The sequence below is a fragment of the Trachurus trachurus genome (assembly GCF_905171665.1).
Source record: "Trachurus trachurus genome assembly, chromosome: 14".
Classification (NCBI taxonomy): domain Eukaryota; kingdom Metazoa; phylum Chordata; class Actinopteri; order Carangiformes; family Carangidae; genus Trachurus; species Trachurus trachurus.
In genome coordinates this window covers 16,662,760-16,675,303 of record NC_139903.1, presented here as the reverse complement: position 1 = coordinate 16,675,303, position 12,544 = coordinate 16,662,760, and the positions used below count along the sequence as shown (strand labels likewise).

General features: G+C 42.6%; 2 protein-coding genes across 3 annotated transcripts; one reads left to right on the top strand and one right to left on the bottom strand.

The window, feature by feature from the left end:
* Window positions 1–735: 735 nt before the first annotated feature.
* On the top strand, window positions 736–6,660 carry nle1 (notchless homolog 1). Of its 2 annotated transcripts, none has more exons than XM_083986179.1 (13): window positions 736–804; window positions 1,893–2,051; window positions 2,460–2,680; window positions 3,019–3,098; window positions 3,187–3,263; window positions 3,353–3,450; window positions 3,676–3,868; window positions 3,979–4,114; window positions 4,894–4,940; window positions 5,027–5,229; window positions 5,364–5,523; window positions 5,620–5,690; window positions 5,790–6,660. In XM_083986179.1, the coding sequence occupies exons 2-13, from the start codon at window positions 1,917–1,919 to the stop codon at window positions 5,800–5,802; spliced, it is 1,434 nt and encodes a 477-aa protein (XP_083842305.1). In that variant the 5' UTR covers window positions 736–804; window positions 1,893–1,916; the 3' UTR covers window positions 5,803–6,660. The 2 variants fall into 2 exon arrangements, with proteins under 2 accessions (XP_083842305.1, XP_083842306.1); XM_083986180.1 differs by having other exon boundaries at window positions 757–804; window positions 1,899–2,051.
* A 1,428-nt stretch (window positions 6,661–8,088) lies between these two features.
* slc25a1a (solute carrier family 25 member 1a) lies at window positions 8,089–12,117 on the bottom strand. The gene is made up of 9 exons (XM_083986176.1): window positions 11,727–12,117; window positions 11,053–11,160; window positions 10,856–10,955; window positions 10,080–10,218; window positions 9,888–9,972; window positions 9,687–9,791; window positions 9,446–9,561; window positions 9,029–9,102; window positions 8,089–8,941 (listed from the first exon to the last, which is right to left on the bottom strand). The coding sequence occupies exons 1-9, from the start codon at window positions 11,962–11,964 to the stop codon at window positions 8,824–8,826; spliced, it is 1,083 nt and encodes a 360-aa protein (XP_083842302.1). The 5' UTR covers window positions 11,965–12,117; the 3' UTR covers window positions 8,089–8,823.
* Window positions 12,118–12,544: the final 427 nt, after the last annotated feature.

Here is a 12,544-nt window from a genome sequence, read left to right as displayed (position 1 = left end):
TTGTGGAGTTATGTAGGTATTTGATTTATAAATTAATATAGTGAATTATATCACAGCAGTAACAATACACAATCAACATGTTTATTGGGATTAAGCCATTGGTTTTATTGTGGTAATGGGAAAGTGCTGGAGATGCCCTTCACATTTATCTGCCATGGTGGTCACTTTTTAAAACATGATAGCAGAGTTTTACTCTTGATAACAAGATTTAGCCCCTCTCATGAAAATCAGTATTAGCCCTTTGTCTGTTTTGGAGATTGTAGATAACGTTATGGTCCCATTTTCTCCATATAAACTACATACATTTGAGATACCAAAAACTCTATTAGCTAATCTTAACAGTTTTCAACAATATTCTGTCACATTTCATTTTGCAGGGGAGCAAGGCATGAGGGGGGAAATTATGACTCAGTCTGTTAAATAACCAAAGGGATCAGCTTGCTTGAAAATCACCATAATTTTTTCTTCAGTATCAAAGTTATTCATCAATATTTGTTGCACATCTAATGGGACATGCTGAAAAAAAAAAGTACAGGAAACATAATTTTTCCTGTTCCATCCATCAGTTTAGGGGGTGTTTGATGTCTGTAATTCAAATAGATTGAAAGAATTCGTTTATAACTTATAATTTACCGAAATATTACAAAAATGAAGATGAGTAAAACAATCCAGCGAGAAACTGTTTCACTCCACTCTCCCATAATGCATTTCGACAACTTCAGCTTCCTGGTTTATCTTTCCATTTAAAGACTCTCTGGCTGTTCCACACGTGGAGGAGTTCAACACATCGTTACCCCACTGAAGGTAAAGTTTTAACATGTATATGTGTCAGTATTGTGTCATATAAAACTGGACAGAGGTGGATAAACATCTGTTTGTTGTCTCGTTGTCCCGCGATCGCTGCTAAAAAGAAATGGGTGTTCAGAGCGCTAGTTAAACAGCAGGCTAGCCGAGTTAGCTCTATTGGTTCACAGGACTGACTGGTTAAACTAGCAGGCTAACTGAGTGTAAACTGCTCAACAGCTAATTTTAGGTTGGTGCGATTTGGTCCAGATCGTAACAATAACACGTCTCTGCTGTGTGCTGCTCCATGTCCTGTTTTAAACATTAATAGTGAGTCAACCAAGGGGGCAGTTGTCGGTCTGAGAAGTGAAGCTCACTTCCGCGTTCAAAAAGCTGCAATCCCCCCGGCTGTCGCTGGGGGCTGGCTCCAGAAGGGAGCAACTCCAATTGAGCCCCATGTTAAAATAGCCGATTTTACAGCTTAAAAAAACATATTTACAGCCTGGTACATTTTATTTTTTTGGTCTCAATCGATAGTTTCTACCCCCGCACACACTCTGAGGGGGGTGAATTTTTTTTAAACTCTACCGTTTTACTGTTATTAGGTTTAAAGTTCTGGCCAATCAGGGCGCAGAACCGTTGAGTGACAGGTCCGGCGACCGCTGCTACGAGGCCAGTGGGCGGGCTCTCGGCCGGCCAACGGCCGCACCGCTCCAAATATGGCAAGTAGAATCCAACATGGCGCGGCTCAAACCCCCGTAGTAGCGGCACAAAACAGACTCCTCCAAACCAATGGGTGACGTCACGGACGCTACGTCCATTCTTTTTACAGTCTATGGAGTCAACGGACTGCATCGGGTAACGTAAAGTTTAGCTAGCCATAATGCTGCCTTCAAGACAACTGAGAAATGACAGCACCTCGCTGGATACACACATAAACTGCAAGTAAAAATCATCGGGCCCACTTGTGTGTATATGCTCCAGCAGAAATAACGTTATAATGTGCATTTCTCCAACACTATGGAAAACAAAACGTTATTTACCCAATGTAAATAATGTGCGCACCACATGTTTATAACTACATTTATGTAAAGTTTCTTCTTTGTTAGATTTAGATCCAAACCACACAGAAGATGAGTGAGGACGTGGAGCGGCTCCTGATCCAGTTTCAGGATGAGGAAGGGGAGGTTCTGGGGTCACCCTTTGATGTGCCCCTGGACATCACTCCAGACAAACTACAGCTGGTCTGCAATGCACTGCTGCAAAAGGTAATCAGCTGACATTACAGAACAAACATGTAGCCTAGAATTCAAGCTGTGACATGGATCTTTTCCTTTAAATTCATCCAGTTGTTTCACACTTTTGCAGGTAATAATCTGTAGACACTATGCAATGTATACTACCATGACAATACCACTTAGTGTAGTCTTTCAATTTATGTATTTAAGAAATGGGACAGTAGCCTACATGTTAATGGGCATTTACAATGTAAATATGAATGAGGTTATAGCCATATGGCTGGGAATTAGAGAGGTGATGTCTCTGTAGGATATATATAGACCATTGATTTCTCTCTGTTTTAACTCTTGGTCATTGTAGACACATCAACTTGTCATATAAAGCTGAAATTTAAAGTCTAGTGAATATATCTCAGTTTTGTTTTTTATTCACTGCAGGAAGAGCCAATACCACTGGCTTTTTTTGTGCGTGGAGAGGCTGAGGTGGTGTCTAGTCTGGGGTCTTGTGTGAAGGCTCTCGGGGTCGAGACAGAGCAGGTCCTGCCAGTTGTGTACCAGCCTCAGGCTGTGTTCAGGGTTCGGGCTGTGGCCCGCTGCACCAGCACACTACAGGGACACACAGAAGCCGTCATCTCAACCGCCTTCAGCCCCACGGGCAAGTGAGTAACTTTTATACATGCTTTCTTTTGCTCTGATTTATTAGTGAGCCATTATGATAAAACAGCGTTAAGGATGAACTGGACATTGTGCTTTAAGAAAACATCCAATGGTAGTTAAAAAAAAATGTGGAAAACAGCTGCACAACTCCAAAAGATTAATATCAACAGGTCTGGATGCATGGTAAAAAATATAACACAAAAAATGTATAGAAACCAGCACTCACGTCTGAAATGTATTCGCCAAATACAATTTGCATACGTTTTCAGACTTGAGTGCCGGTTTCTATTATTGGTAGCTTTAGACATACATTTAAATAATTTGTCCTTGTTTTCTTTAGATATCTGGCCAGTGGTTCAGGTGATACCACAGTGCGATTTTGGGACTTGACAACTGAGACGCCCCACCACACTGCCAGAGGTACGAAGTCCTGCTGTGGAAAGACAAATGATAATGGTTTGATGGTTTTAGACACAGTTGCGCTGACCTGTGTTCTGTTTTATTGAAGGACACACACACTGGGTACTGAGCATCGCCTGGTCACCCGATGGCAAGAAACTAGCTTCAGGATGTAAAAACAGTCAGGTACGTCTCCATCATACACGCGTCTGATCTGTGTTTTTCACATGAATCTAATAAACATTGTGGTATTCTTTGTGGTGATGTTCCTATAGATCTGTCTTTGGGATCCAGTGACGGGTGCGCAGATTGGGAAGACATTGACAGGACACAGCAAGTGGATCACGTGGCTCTGCTGGGAACCTCTACATCTGTGAGTCATCGCTGTCTCATTGTAAATGTTATCAGCAGCACCTGTGTGATCGGTCATTAATGAGCTAATGAATTTTATGGTTATTGGCAAAAGACTATGCACTGAGTTACAGATCAAGTTAGGACCCACCTACATGTGATGTAATGACTTTTGTTTGTATTCTTATTTTAATCATTGTGTCTTGATTTCCTGTGTCTCTGATTGGCCCGTCCCTCTCTCTTTCAGTAACTCAGAGTGTCGGTACTTAGCCAGCAGCTCTAAGGACGCCTCGATACGTATCTGGGACACAGTGTTGGGACGCTGTGAGAAGATCCTGACTGGACACACTCAGTCAGTCACCTGTGTGAAGTGGGGAGGAGATGGACTTCTGTACACGTCCTCTCAGGACAGAACGGTCAAAGTCTGGAGAGCCAAAGATGTAAGTGTGTGTGTGTGTGTGTGTGTGTGTGTATATGTGTACGAGATGGAGGAGACATTTCTGTGACAAAGCGCGTCTTAATATGTGTTTGCGTCCATCTGTGGATACAGGGCGTCCAGTGCAGGACTCTGCAGGGTCACGCCCACTGGGTGAACACCCTGGCTCTCAGCACAGACTACGTCCTGCGCACCGGCGCTTTTGAACCGGCAACTGCCACCGTCAACCTGCAGGACCTCAGCGGATCATGTAAGTCTTGTTCTCATCTGGTCAATTAGGGTCTGATAAACAAACCATCTGAGAAACACGTTTGGTTTTCATCTTATTTTACCTCTAACTGCTCCTGCTTTTAACTACACTTGTGTTTCAATTTACCCTTGTCACCTTTAACTTAACTATGTTAATTTAGTTTAGTTTAATTTATTTGACAAGGGACAATGTACATTAATAAAACATTGTAAAAAAACAAATGTAAATGCACCCGAGTTAGCTAAAAAAAAAGAAGCTAGTTTTCATCGCCAGTCCCTCTGCCTGATTGTAAAGGGCAACCTTTAAAAAGAGCAACAATGAAGTAAAATACCAAAGACACATCCGGTACACATTAATAAATATACATTTGTAAGACAATAACACACATTTGCGATGACACAAGGTAGTTAGTGCTCATGATATAGTCAGTTCTTAGTGCTCACATCATAGGGCATCAGCAATACATAGTATTAAGGAACAGGATTCATTAAACAAATCACTATAACTGTCTGGCTACTATGTAATAACTATCTGGTTACTACATATAGGAAAATACATGACAGAATACTCAATGCCTATACTACATATGCAGTAACTATCTGGTTACTACACGTAGGTTATGCTTTTGTATGTTTCAAATGTCTTGTCTTCTGTCCTTATATGTTTTGTGTTTCATCTCGGCTATATTGTAAATGAGGTTACTCCTTAATATATCTCCGAGTTTAAATAAAGGTTATGAAATGAAATGAAATGTAACAACACTTTTTTTAACCCCTCAGTGGAAGAGATAAAGGAGAACGCCCTGCAGAGATATAATAAAGTCAGGGTAAGTAATGTTATATTGGCAGGTAGTGATGTGTTTGAGTCTATTTCCTCCTTGTATATGGCCTTACTCCTGCTCTTCTGCTGCAGGGTTCGGCTCCAGAGCGTTTGGTGTCTGGCTCAGATGATTTCACCCTGTTCATGTGGAACCCTGCAGAAGAGAAGAAGCCTGTGGCCAGGATGACCGGCCACAGCGCTCTGGTCAACGAAGTGCTCTTCTCCCCGGACACCAGGCTCCTCGCTTCGGCCTCGTTTGACAAGTCCATCAAAATCTGGGACGGACGCACCGGAAAGTAAGTGAAACTGTAAACAACAATGTCCACTATTACACAAGCTGTTATGTATACCGTAATATGTGTGTAGTACTGCTGTTGTCCACGTGATGGTGCTGTGAGCCTGAAATGTTTCTCTGTCAACCTACCCACAGGTACTTGTTGTCTCTGCGAGGCCATGTGGCGTCTGTGTATCAGGTGGCCTGGTCAGCAGACAGCAGGCTGCTGGTCAGCGGCAGCAGCGACAGCACGTTGAAAGTTTGGGACATTAAGACCGGAAAGCTTAACATGGACCTGCCTGGTCACGCTGATGAGGTGAAGTGAAGGAAAAAAGGACACAAGATTCACTACATGATATAGAAAATGTTGTTTTCCTTCCCTAATCGCTTTGTTTGTGTGTTGCGCGTGTAGGTTTTTGCAGTGGACTGGAGTCCTGATGGACAAAGAGTGGCCAGTGGTGGGAAAGACAAATGCCTCAGAATGTGAGTGACGCCAAGAGGCCTTTTTTATCCATTTACCAGCTACTATATACTTGTGTTTCCTCACAACTAACCCCCTTGGCTTTGTTTGTCCATTTCCAGATGGAGGAGATAACCACACCTCTGCTCTCCGTCCTAACGTTGGCAGACGATTCACATCTTCTACTGTCAAGAACCACGAGTGGCCAGACTGCTCCCAATCCCCCATTTGGCTTTATCACACTGTCTGTCATAAGTGGCATTGTGTCAAAGAACCAGTCTGGTCATGATGCAGAAGCCCTGGTAATGATAATGACTGTAAAGGTGTCAAGCTCAATGGAAATGTAAACAGGATACTTTTATAAATTCATGCCAAACTCCAAATCGAGGCTGTGCTGTACTGTAACATGTATTTCAGTGTTAGCACCTCAAATTATGAGCTATGAAAGGGTTTCCAGTTGTGTACATACTGTTTTGTACACATCATGGGAGCTGACATGTAAAGATTGTACTCCCAGATGCAGAAACCATAAACAAGGTTGTCTATTTAAATATTAATACATGACCGAATTCTTCCATATATGAATTTAGTGTATATTCTACGTTCTCGTGCGGCAGGAAAACAAACACATTTCTCAATGTGGCGTTTGTCCCCTTCTTCACCTGAAGCCACAGTAGGTGAACTATATCCTGTAGGTGACAGGTGGACTGGGGAGGCAACAGGTGGGCGCTAATACTTCCCTCTGTGATGTTAATGCCGACGGAGCTCGCCCTGCTCCTTCAGCCTTTAATCTCCTCTGTCCTGCATTCAGCAAAGCAGCAGCCTGCTGACTTTGTCTCTGTCTGCCTGTGCAGTGAAGCCAAAGTGTCACCAGCCCTGAACTATGTGACTCACCTGGAAACAACCAGGTTGGTCAATCCAATAAAGTTAAAATGTTGTTCTCTATTCAGCTGGCTTTGTCAATACTTAATCAAGATAAATATTTACATCAGTTTTTACTCCACTTCCGATTAATTGACAGCTTCTGTGTAGAAAATTATAAGGAAATAAATAGCAGCACTAAAAGGGGACATGAGTATTTTCACTTTAGTGTTCTCATCCACATCAACACAAACATACATCCCATTACAGTATCTACAGCCCATCACACAAGTCATCTTTTTTAAGCTCAAGTTTATTGAGATCAGTAGTTACATTTCATAAGAGGTTTCCACATCTGAGCATGTAAATTATACTGAGCACTGATGTTTTTTAACAAGATTTTGTTCTCATACCAACGAATGTCAGTTTTCCCTCAGCACAAAATGATTCCTTCAGTCTGATATGAAAAGAGAAGCCTCTGAAATGTGAACGGTTGCTCCAAGCTGGATCTGCTGTACCATGGGATGCAGATGCTGCGTGCATGTTAGTGAAAAAACAGAAAACATAGAAAGATAGATAGATCTAAATGATGGGAATGTGCGCTTGTGAATGAAAGAAAAAGAAAAAATCTAAACAAAAAATTAAACAGTGTTCTGATGCTCTTGGTGCAATATTTAATAAAGATTGTTTTATCAGGGATATCAGATTGGAGATAGTAGATAGATAGAAGTAGTTTGGCAAAGAGGAGTCAAAGGCCTCTGTAACTGGTTAGATCCAAACCAAGCCTTGTTTAACTACTTGTTTTGTTATCGAGCCTCTGACATATCTGCTTTCCCCTTCTAAGTCTTTATAAAAACTACATTAGAGATGACTGCCTTCCAATACGGTTAATTAACAACAACTTCATCAGTTAGTGCACAAATAGCTCGCAAAGCTGGTTAGTTTGAGGTAAAGAATAATAAAGTGACATAATATCTGACTAGAACAAAGTCTGCTTTACGGGTGCATCAGTAAATGCAAGAAAAACCACTCAAGTGCATTGAAGTCATATGGCTTACACAGTTGGACATGAGAGGAAGTGAATTCAGCAGCTATTCTGAAATGACTGGGGATGTGAACCAAGGATTACAGGTCACATATTCCCAAACAAAGCCTTCTAATGCTGCTGCAGAGAAGTCAGACACCTTTTCCCTGTGAATCATGTAGAAAATGTTGTAGTTTCCTTAGAATGGCAACAATGAGCTCACAACCCCCCCCCCCCCACTACCAAACTGACTCATATCTCCTACTCTTAAGACTGCACGTGAAGTTTTGTGCTACATATGAGTTTGTCTCCTACAATATGTGCTTAATGGTTACTTGTGTCGGGTTAAAAACTTCCAGCAGGAGAGGTACTGACCCCAGACCAGTCTGTGTGGCCTCGACAAACCTGCCAGCCACTGTCAGCAGCAGCAGCAGCAGCAGCATGGTGCAACAGGACAGATGCCAATTCAAGAATCATGCAGGCGTACTCGGCAGCAGCCGTAAAATGCACAATGAACAGTATCTGTCTATCACGAGCACAGTCAAGGAAGCAAATACAACACCACAATGTGTTGAAGTACTGCACAGACATTTTAAAGTACTGCAGCTGTTTGCGTCCAGTAACATCTCCATTCTTCCCTCAGGATAGTAAGTACTTAGTGAATCAGAAGACACATTTATGGTTTCGGTACAAAGTGTTCACTCTACAACGTGTACAGTAACAATAGTCATAGAAACCTAAGACATACATATCTCTTTTTTAACCTACACAAGTTTTTTTTTTTTATTGTTTCGTTTTCATTCCCTTTCTAATTTAAGCCTTTGGTTATTAATACCTGTCTGTGCTTCTTCTACAAATACTGTATGATTATGTTTCTGGTAATAAGACTCAAGAGGCTGAGTCTAAAAGTCGGGCCAGGTGCACAGGACAACACAGCACTACTACTTCATTTCACTTTTGTATTTTTCCTGTCCTTCAAAATAAAATGATCCCCCTTTATTTCTAAGTCTGACAACTACAGAAGAGAAAGCTGAGAGATGCAAAACTGAGCTGTTTTCTGCAACTAGCCACTCTCCCTTCGTTTTATCACTGTGTTTAGACAAGGCCTGCAAATCAATTTATTTGATGAGTGGAAACTGGTCAAGATGAAGTGTCATCTGCTCCGGGCTGACGCACAGAGCTAGAATGAGCTAGAATAGAGGTGTTGAGTTGTGCGTAGCATGAGGCACTGGTCTGTGCTTCCCTCTGGACCTCTGCCATCGTGCAGGGTCCTACTGCTGGGTCTTCCACACATTGTTGAGTAGTTTGAACACCTCCTCATAGATGACAAAGACAATGGCCACGTCCAAGCAGACACGGCCCAGCCTGGGAACTGTCCCTTTGTAGAAGCTGCAGGGGAGAGGGATGAGGTTCGATTGGTTTATCTGCAGCAGTGGAAACCAAAGCAGAACAAAGCGAGGATCGAGGTTTACTCACGCCTGTGGCCCTTCATGCTTCAGGATCTGGAAGGCACAGTCCACTGTGTTTTTGTAGCGGTGGGCCTCCAACCCCTAAAAGTCAAGTAAAGTCAAAGTGCTTAACAATAACAAATAAATACAATTGAAAAGGATAAATACATTTGATAAAGAAGCAATAAAATATACATTAATCTAGAAACAATAAGAACCATGATGATAAAAACAATCAACTGTTAAAAGCCAAGGAGAAGAGGTAAGTTTTTAGCAGGGATTTAAAATTGTCTAATGTTGGAGCTGTTCTAACACACAATGGCAAATTGTTCCAAAGTTTTGGAGCTGTCACCGCAAAGGCTCGACCACCTCTTGTTTTTAGCCTAGAGTTTGGTATATCGAAAAAAAAACATCTTAATGTCAGATGAGAGGGTCAGCTTCCTACCTGCATCCTGGTCTTCACCACATCAAGAGGCGTGTTTCCAAAAACACTGGCAGCACCGGCCGTCGCCCCGAACATCGCTGTGACAATTGGGTGCATCTCTCGTCTGGGATCGTCCCCTGTGAGGCCGAATCCATAAATTACATTCACGGAGAGTGGAAGAGATAAGAGGAAAATGCATCAGTCACAGGACAGGGAAAGGACAGCAACATCGGATTGTTTTGCAGTACACAGACTTTCTCACCTTTGTACCAATTGCGCAGCAGGTTCATCACGTAGAATCGAATCGCCTGATTGGTCCCTTGTTTCAACACAGTCGCTGTCAGACCTTGATACGTCCCCCTCACACCTGAATGAGACAATCGTGTTAGGTTTCACACACATTCTGATTGGAAATGTAAATATGAGTCCTCTCAGATCACATTAGTTCATCCTGGACTCTTACCCTGCTCTCTGATGATCTCACTGACTCCATGAAAGAAGCCTCTGTAACGGGGTCGGAGGGAACACTGGTCATGGATCAGTTTGACCTGGAGGAGAAGGGAGGGACCATTTTTTACGATGTTGATGTAACAGACATAGAAACGACTTCCTACAGTAAAAGGTGCAAGAAGCAAGAACACTGAGCTTCACCGACCTTGAGCGTCTCCATGGGACAAACAACGACCACGGCCTCTGCTATCCCTGCCCCTAACCCACACAGGAGACTCCGTGTGTTATCTAGTCGACCTGTAGCATCTCGCATTGGGTTACTGAGCATCTCAAACGTGCCAAACCTGAAGGTGACAGTCAAGAATAATGATGGTCAAAATAATAATAATACTATTTTACCAGGCAAAACATTAGGAACAAAATTCTTATTTACAGTGTTGGCCTGGCAAAACACTTGCAGGGGAAGAGGAAGAAAACAAAACAAACTTTAAAACACATTAAGCAGCAACGTCTCATCTCAGTAGTAGTGATATGGCTGACAAATTTGTTAGTTGACTGAGAGAAGATGAATCAGCACCAGCAAACATTTGATGGCTCCAATTCCGCAAATTTGCTGAGGGATCTCTGGACACTGTACCACATTTGATGAGATCAGCTTGAGTTCTAGGAATTTGATGTCATGACCATTTTTTCACTGAGTGATTATTCAATAGTAGAATATAATTAGTAACAATAATCCTTAGTTGCAGCACTACACATTTCTCTGCCTTTAACTGAAGCACCTTGAAATGCTGAGTCACTGCTTTGACATCAGTCAAATGCTATGAACCAAAACAATGTGTTTTTCTGCTGCAGCTCTATTATGTTTTGTTGTGTTTTTTGGGTTTTTTTTTTTTTTTTACATGTAATCATGATCATACATGTGTTTTTTTTTTTTTTACATTAAATAAATACAACTGTATGTAACATGTGCATCTTCACCTCACTGCAGACTTGGGTATCGATCCATAGAGCAGGGAGCTGAGACCTCGATACAACCCTCTGAGCCCGTGATCCTGCACGGTTAACTTCACACAGTCGCCTGCACACACAGAGCATCCAGGTGTGAGTAACCCAGCAGAGGACTAGCACACAAATCTGCAGCCATGTCAGCAGTCACACAAGTCCCAGTGACCTACCGATCCCTCTGTATCGAGGAGGGTTGGCCCTCTCGTCCAGCTGCAGCTGGGTCTTGACATACTCTGTGGGGAAGGTGATGAGGATCTCGATCCCTCCGGCTATCCCTCCTGAATGGGAGGAGAAACACCGCTGTCAGGATTTGTTGACTCACTGTGCTGAATTGTTCTTGAATATTCTGAGAGCAGGATGACAACTTGCCACATTTTCTATTTCAGCATGAAAAAAAAGATTAAATGCATTATTTGCAGTGATGCTGATGCTGGATCTCTGCTGGCTCACAGGATCTTTATTTTTGATTAAATGCTGTTGTGATGTGATCATACAGCAGTACCTGTGATGAACTGAAAGAATGGCTGATGGCTGCACCACCCTACATTCAGTGCACAGCTTAAACCTTCAAGCTTCCTTATAGATAATTTAGATTAATCCAAATAAATAGTTCTCAGGCCTAGTGAACCATAAATACAGAAGAGACATGCCACTACATGCACGAGCTATAGCATCGCTGACGGCTGGATGCGTTTTGACCCAGTTCTGCATGGGCAGCTTTAATGTGCGACAGACTGAGATTAGGCTGTGCAGAAAGCAATGGGCGGCTATGATGGAGGGAAATATTTGCGTTGCAAAAAAAAAAAAACAGAAAAAGAAAAAGAAAAAGAAAAGAAAAATCAACCTGCGAGGATAGCCTTCCCAGGATGCGTCATTTTCCTCCCTCCGATTGCAGCAGCCGCCAGGTTCCTCCTCGCCGTGTACGAGAGCTGATGGGCCGGCAGAGCGCCCAGCCCCGCCGCGGCGCTCAGGCGCTGGAGCGGAGGCTGCTGGTGTGCAGGCGAGCTCGCGCATCCTCTCCTGACTCCGCTGCTCTCGCACGGACCCTCACACACCGAAAACGGCTTCAGCAGGGAGGACATTTTCCGGGAGTCGTCCGGGCCGGGTTAGATAATTCTTTTTTACCAACCGTGGGTGGCGATTTCCCCACGCAGACAATGTCAGACACAACAAACACAGGAAGGCGCACCAATGTGGCGGCAGAGGGAGCATCAGTATTCAAATAGCGGTCAGGTGATGGGGCAGGCCATTGGCTCAGCATGCTGCCTAATACCATTATTCACTCACGTGACCATGCACGACTTTTGGCGACCAATGGCGTGGAGGATGCTGTTGTATTGATGTGTCGAGGCTAATTCTCACTGTCAACTACTATGATGACAACCCTGACAGAAATTAGCCAATATTATATAATCATACTCAGATCCAATGTTATATAATTACACTTTTCACGAAATCTAATTAAACCATACCTAATTATTCTATGTACAATGAACACTAATCTGTAAAGATAGATAGATAGATAGATAGATAGATAGATAGATAGATAGATAGATAGATAGATAGATAGATAGATAGATAGATAGATAGATAGATAGATAGATAGATACTCCTTGCTAAAAACACTTCCTGCTGTTTTTTCCTTGATTTTTTTTATCCACA

Coding starts and splice junctions, on each gene's coding strand:
- nle1 (XM_083986179.1), top strand. CDS start 1,917: ATGAGTGAGGACGTGGAGCGGCTCCTGATCCAGTTTCAGGATGAGGAA. Junction 3,869..3,978: donor AAGTCTGGAGAGCCAAAGAT/GTAAGTGTGTGT, acceptor CTGTGGATACAG/GGCGTCCAGTGCAGGACTCT. Junction 5,230..5,363: donor TGGGACGGACGCACCGGAAA/GTAAGTGAAACT, acceptor ACCTACCCACAG/GTACTTGTTGTCTCTGCGAG.
- slc25a1a (XM_083986176.1), bottom strand. CDS start 11,964: ATGTCCTCCCTGCTGAAGCCGTTTTCGGTGTGTGAGGGTCCGTGCGAG. Junction 9,792..9,887: donor TGAGATCATCAGAGAGCAGG/GTAAGAGTCCAG, acceptor TGTCTCATTCAG/GTGTGAGGGGGACGTATCAA. Junction 9,103..9,445: donor TGGTGAAGACCAGGATGCAG/GTAGGAAGCTGA, acceptor CTTGACTTTTAG/GGGTTGGAGGCCCACCGCTA.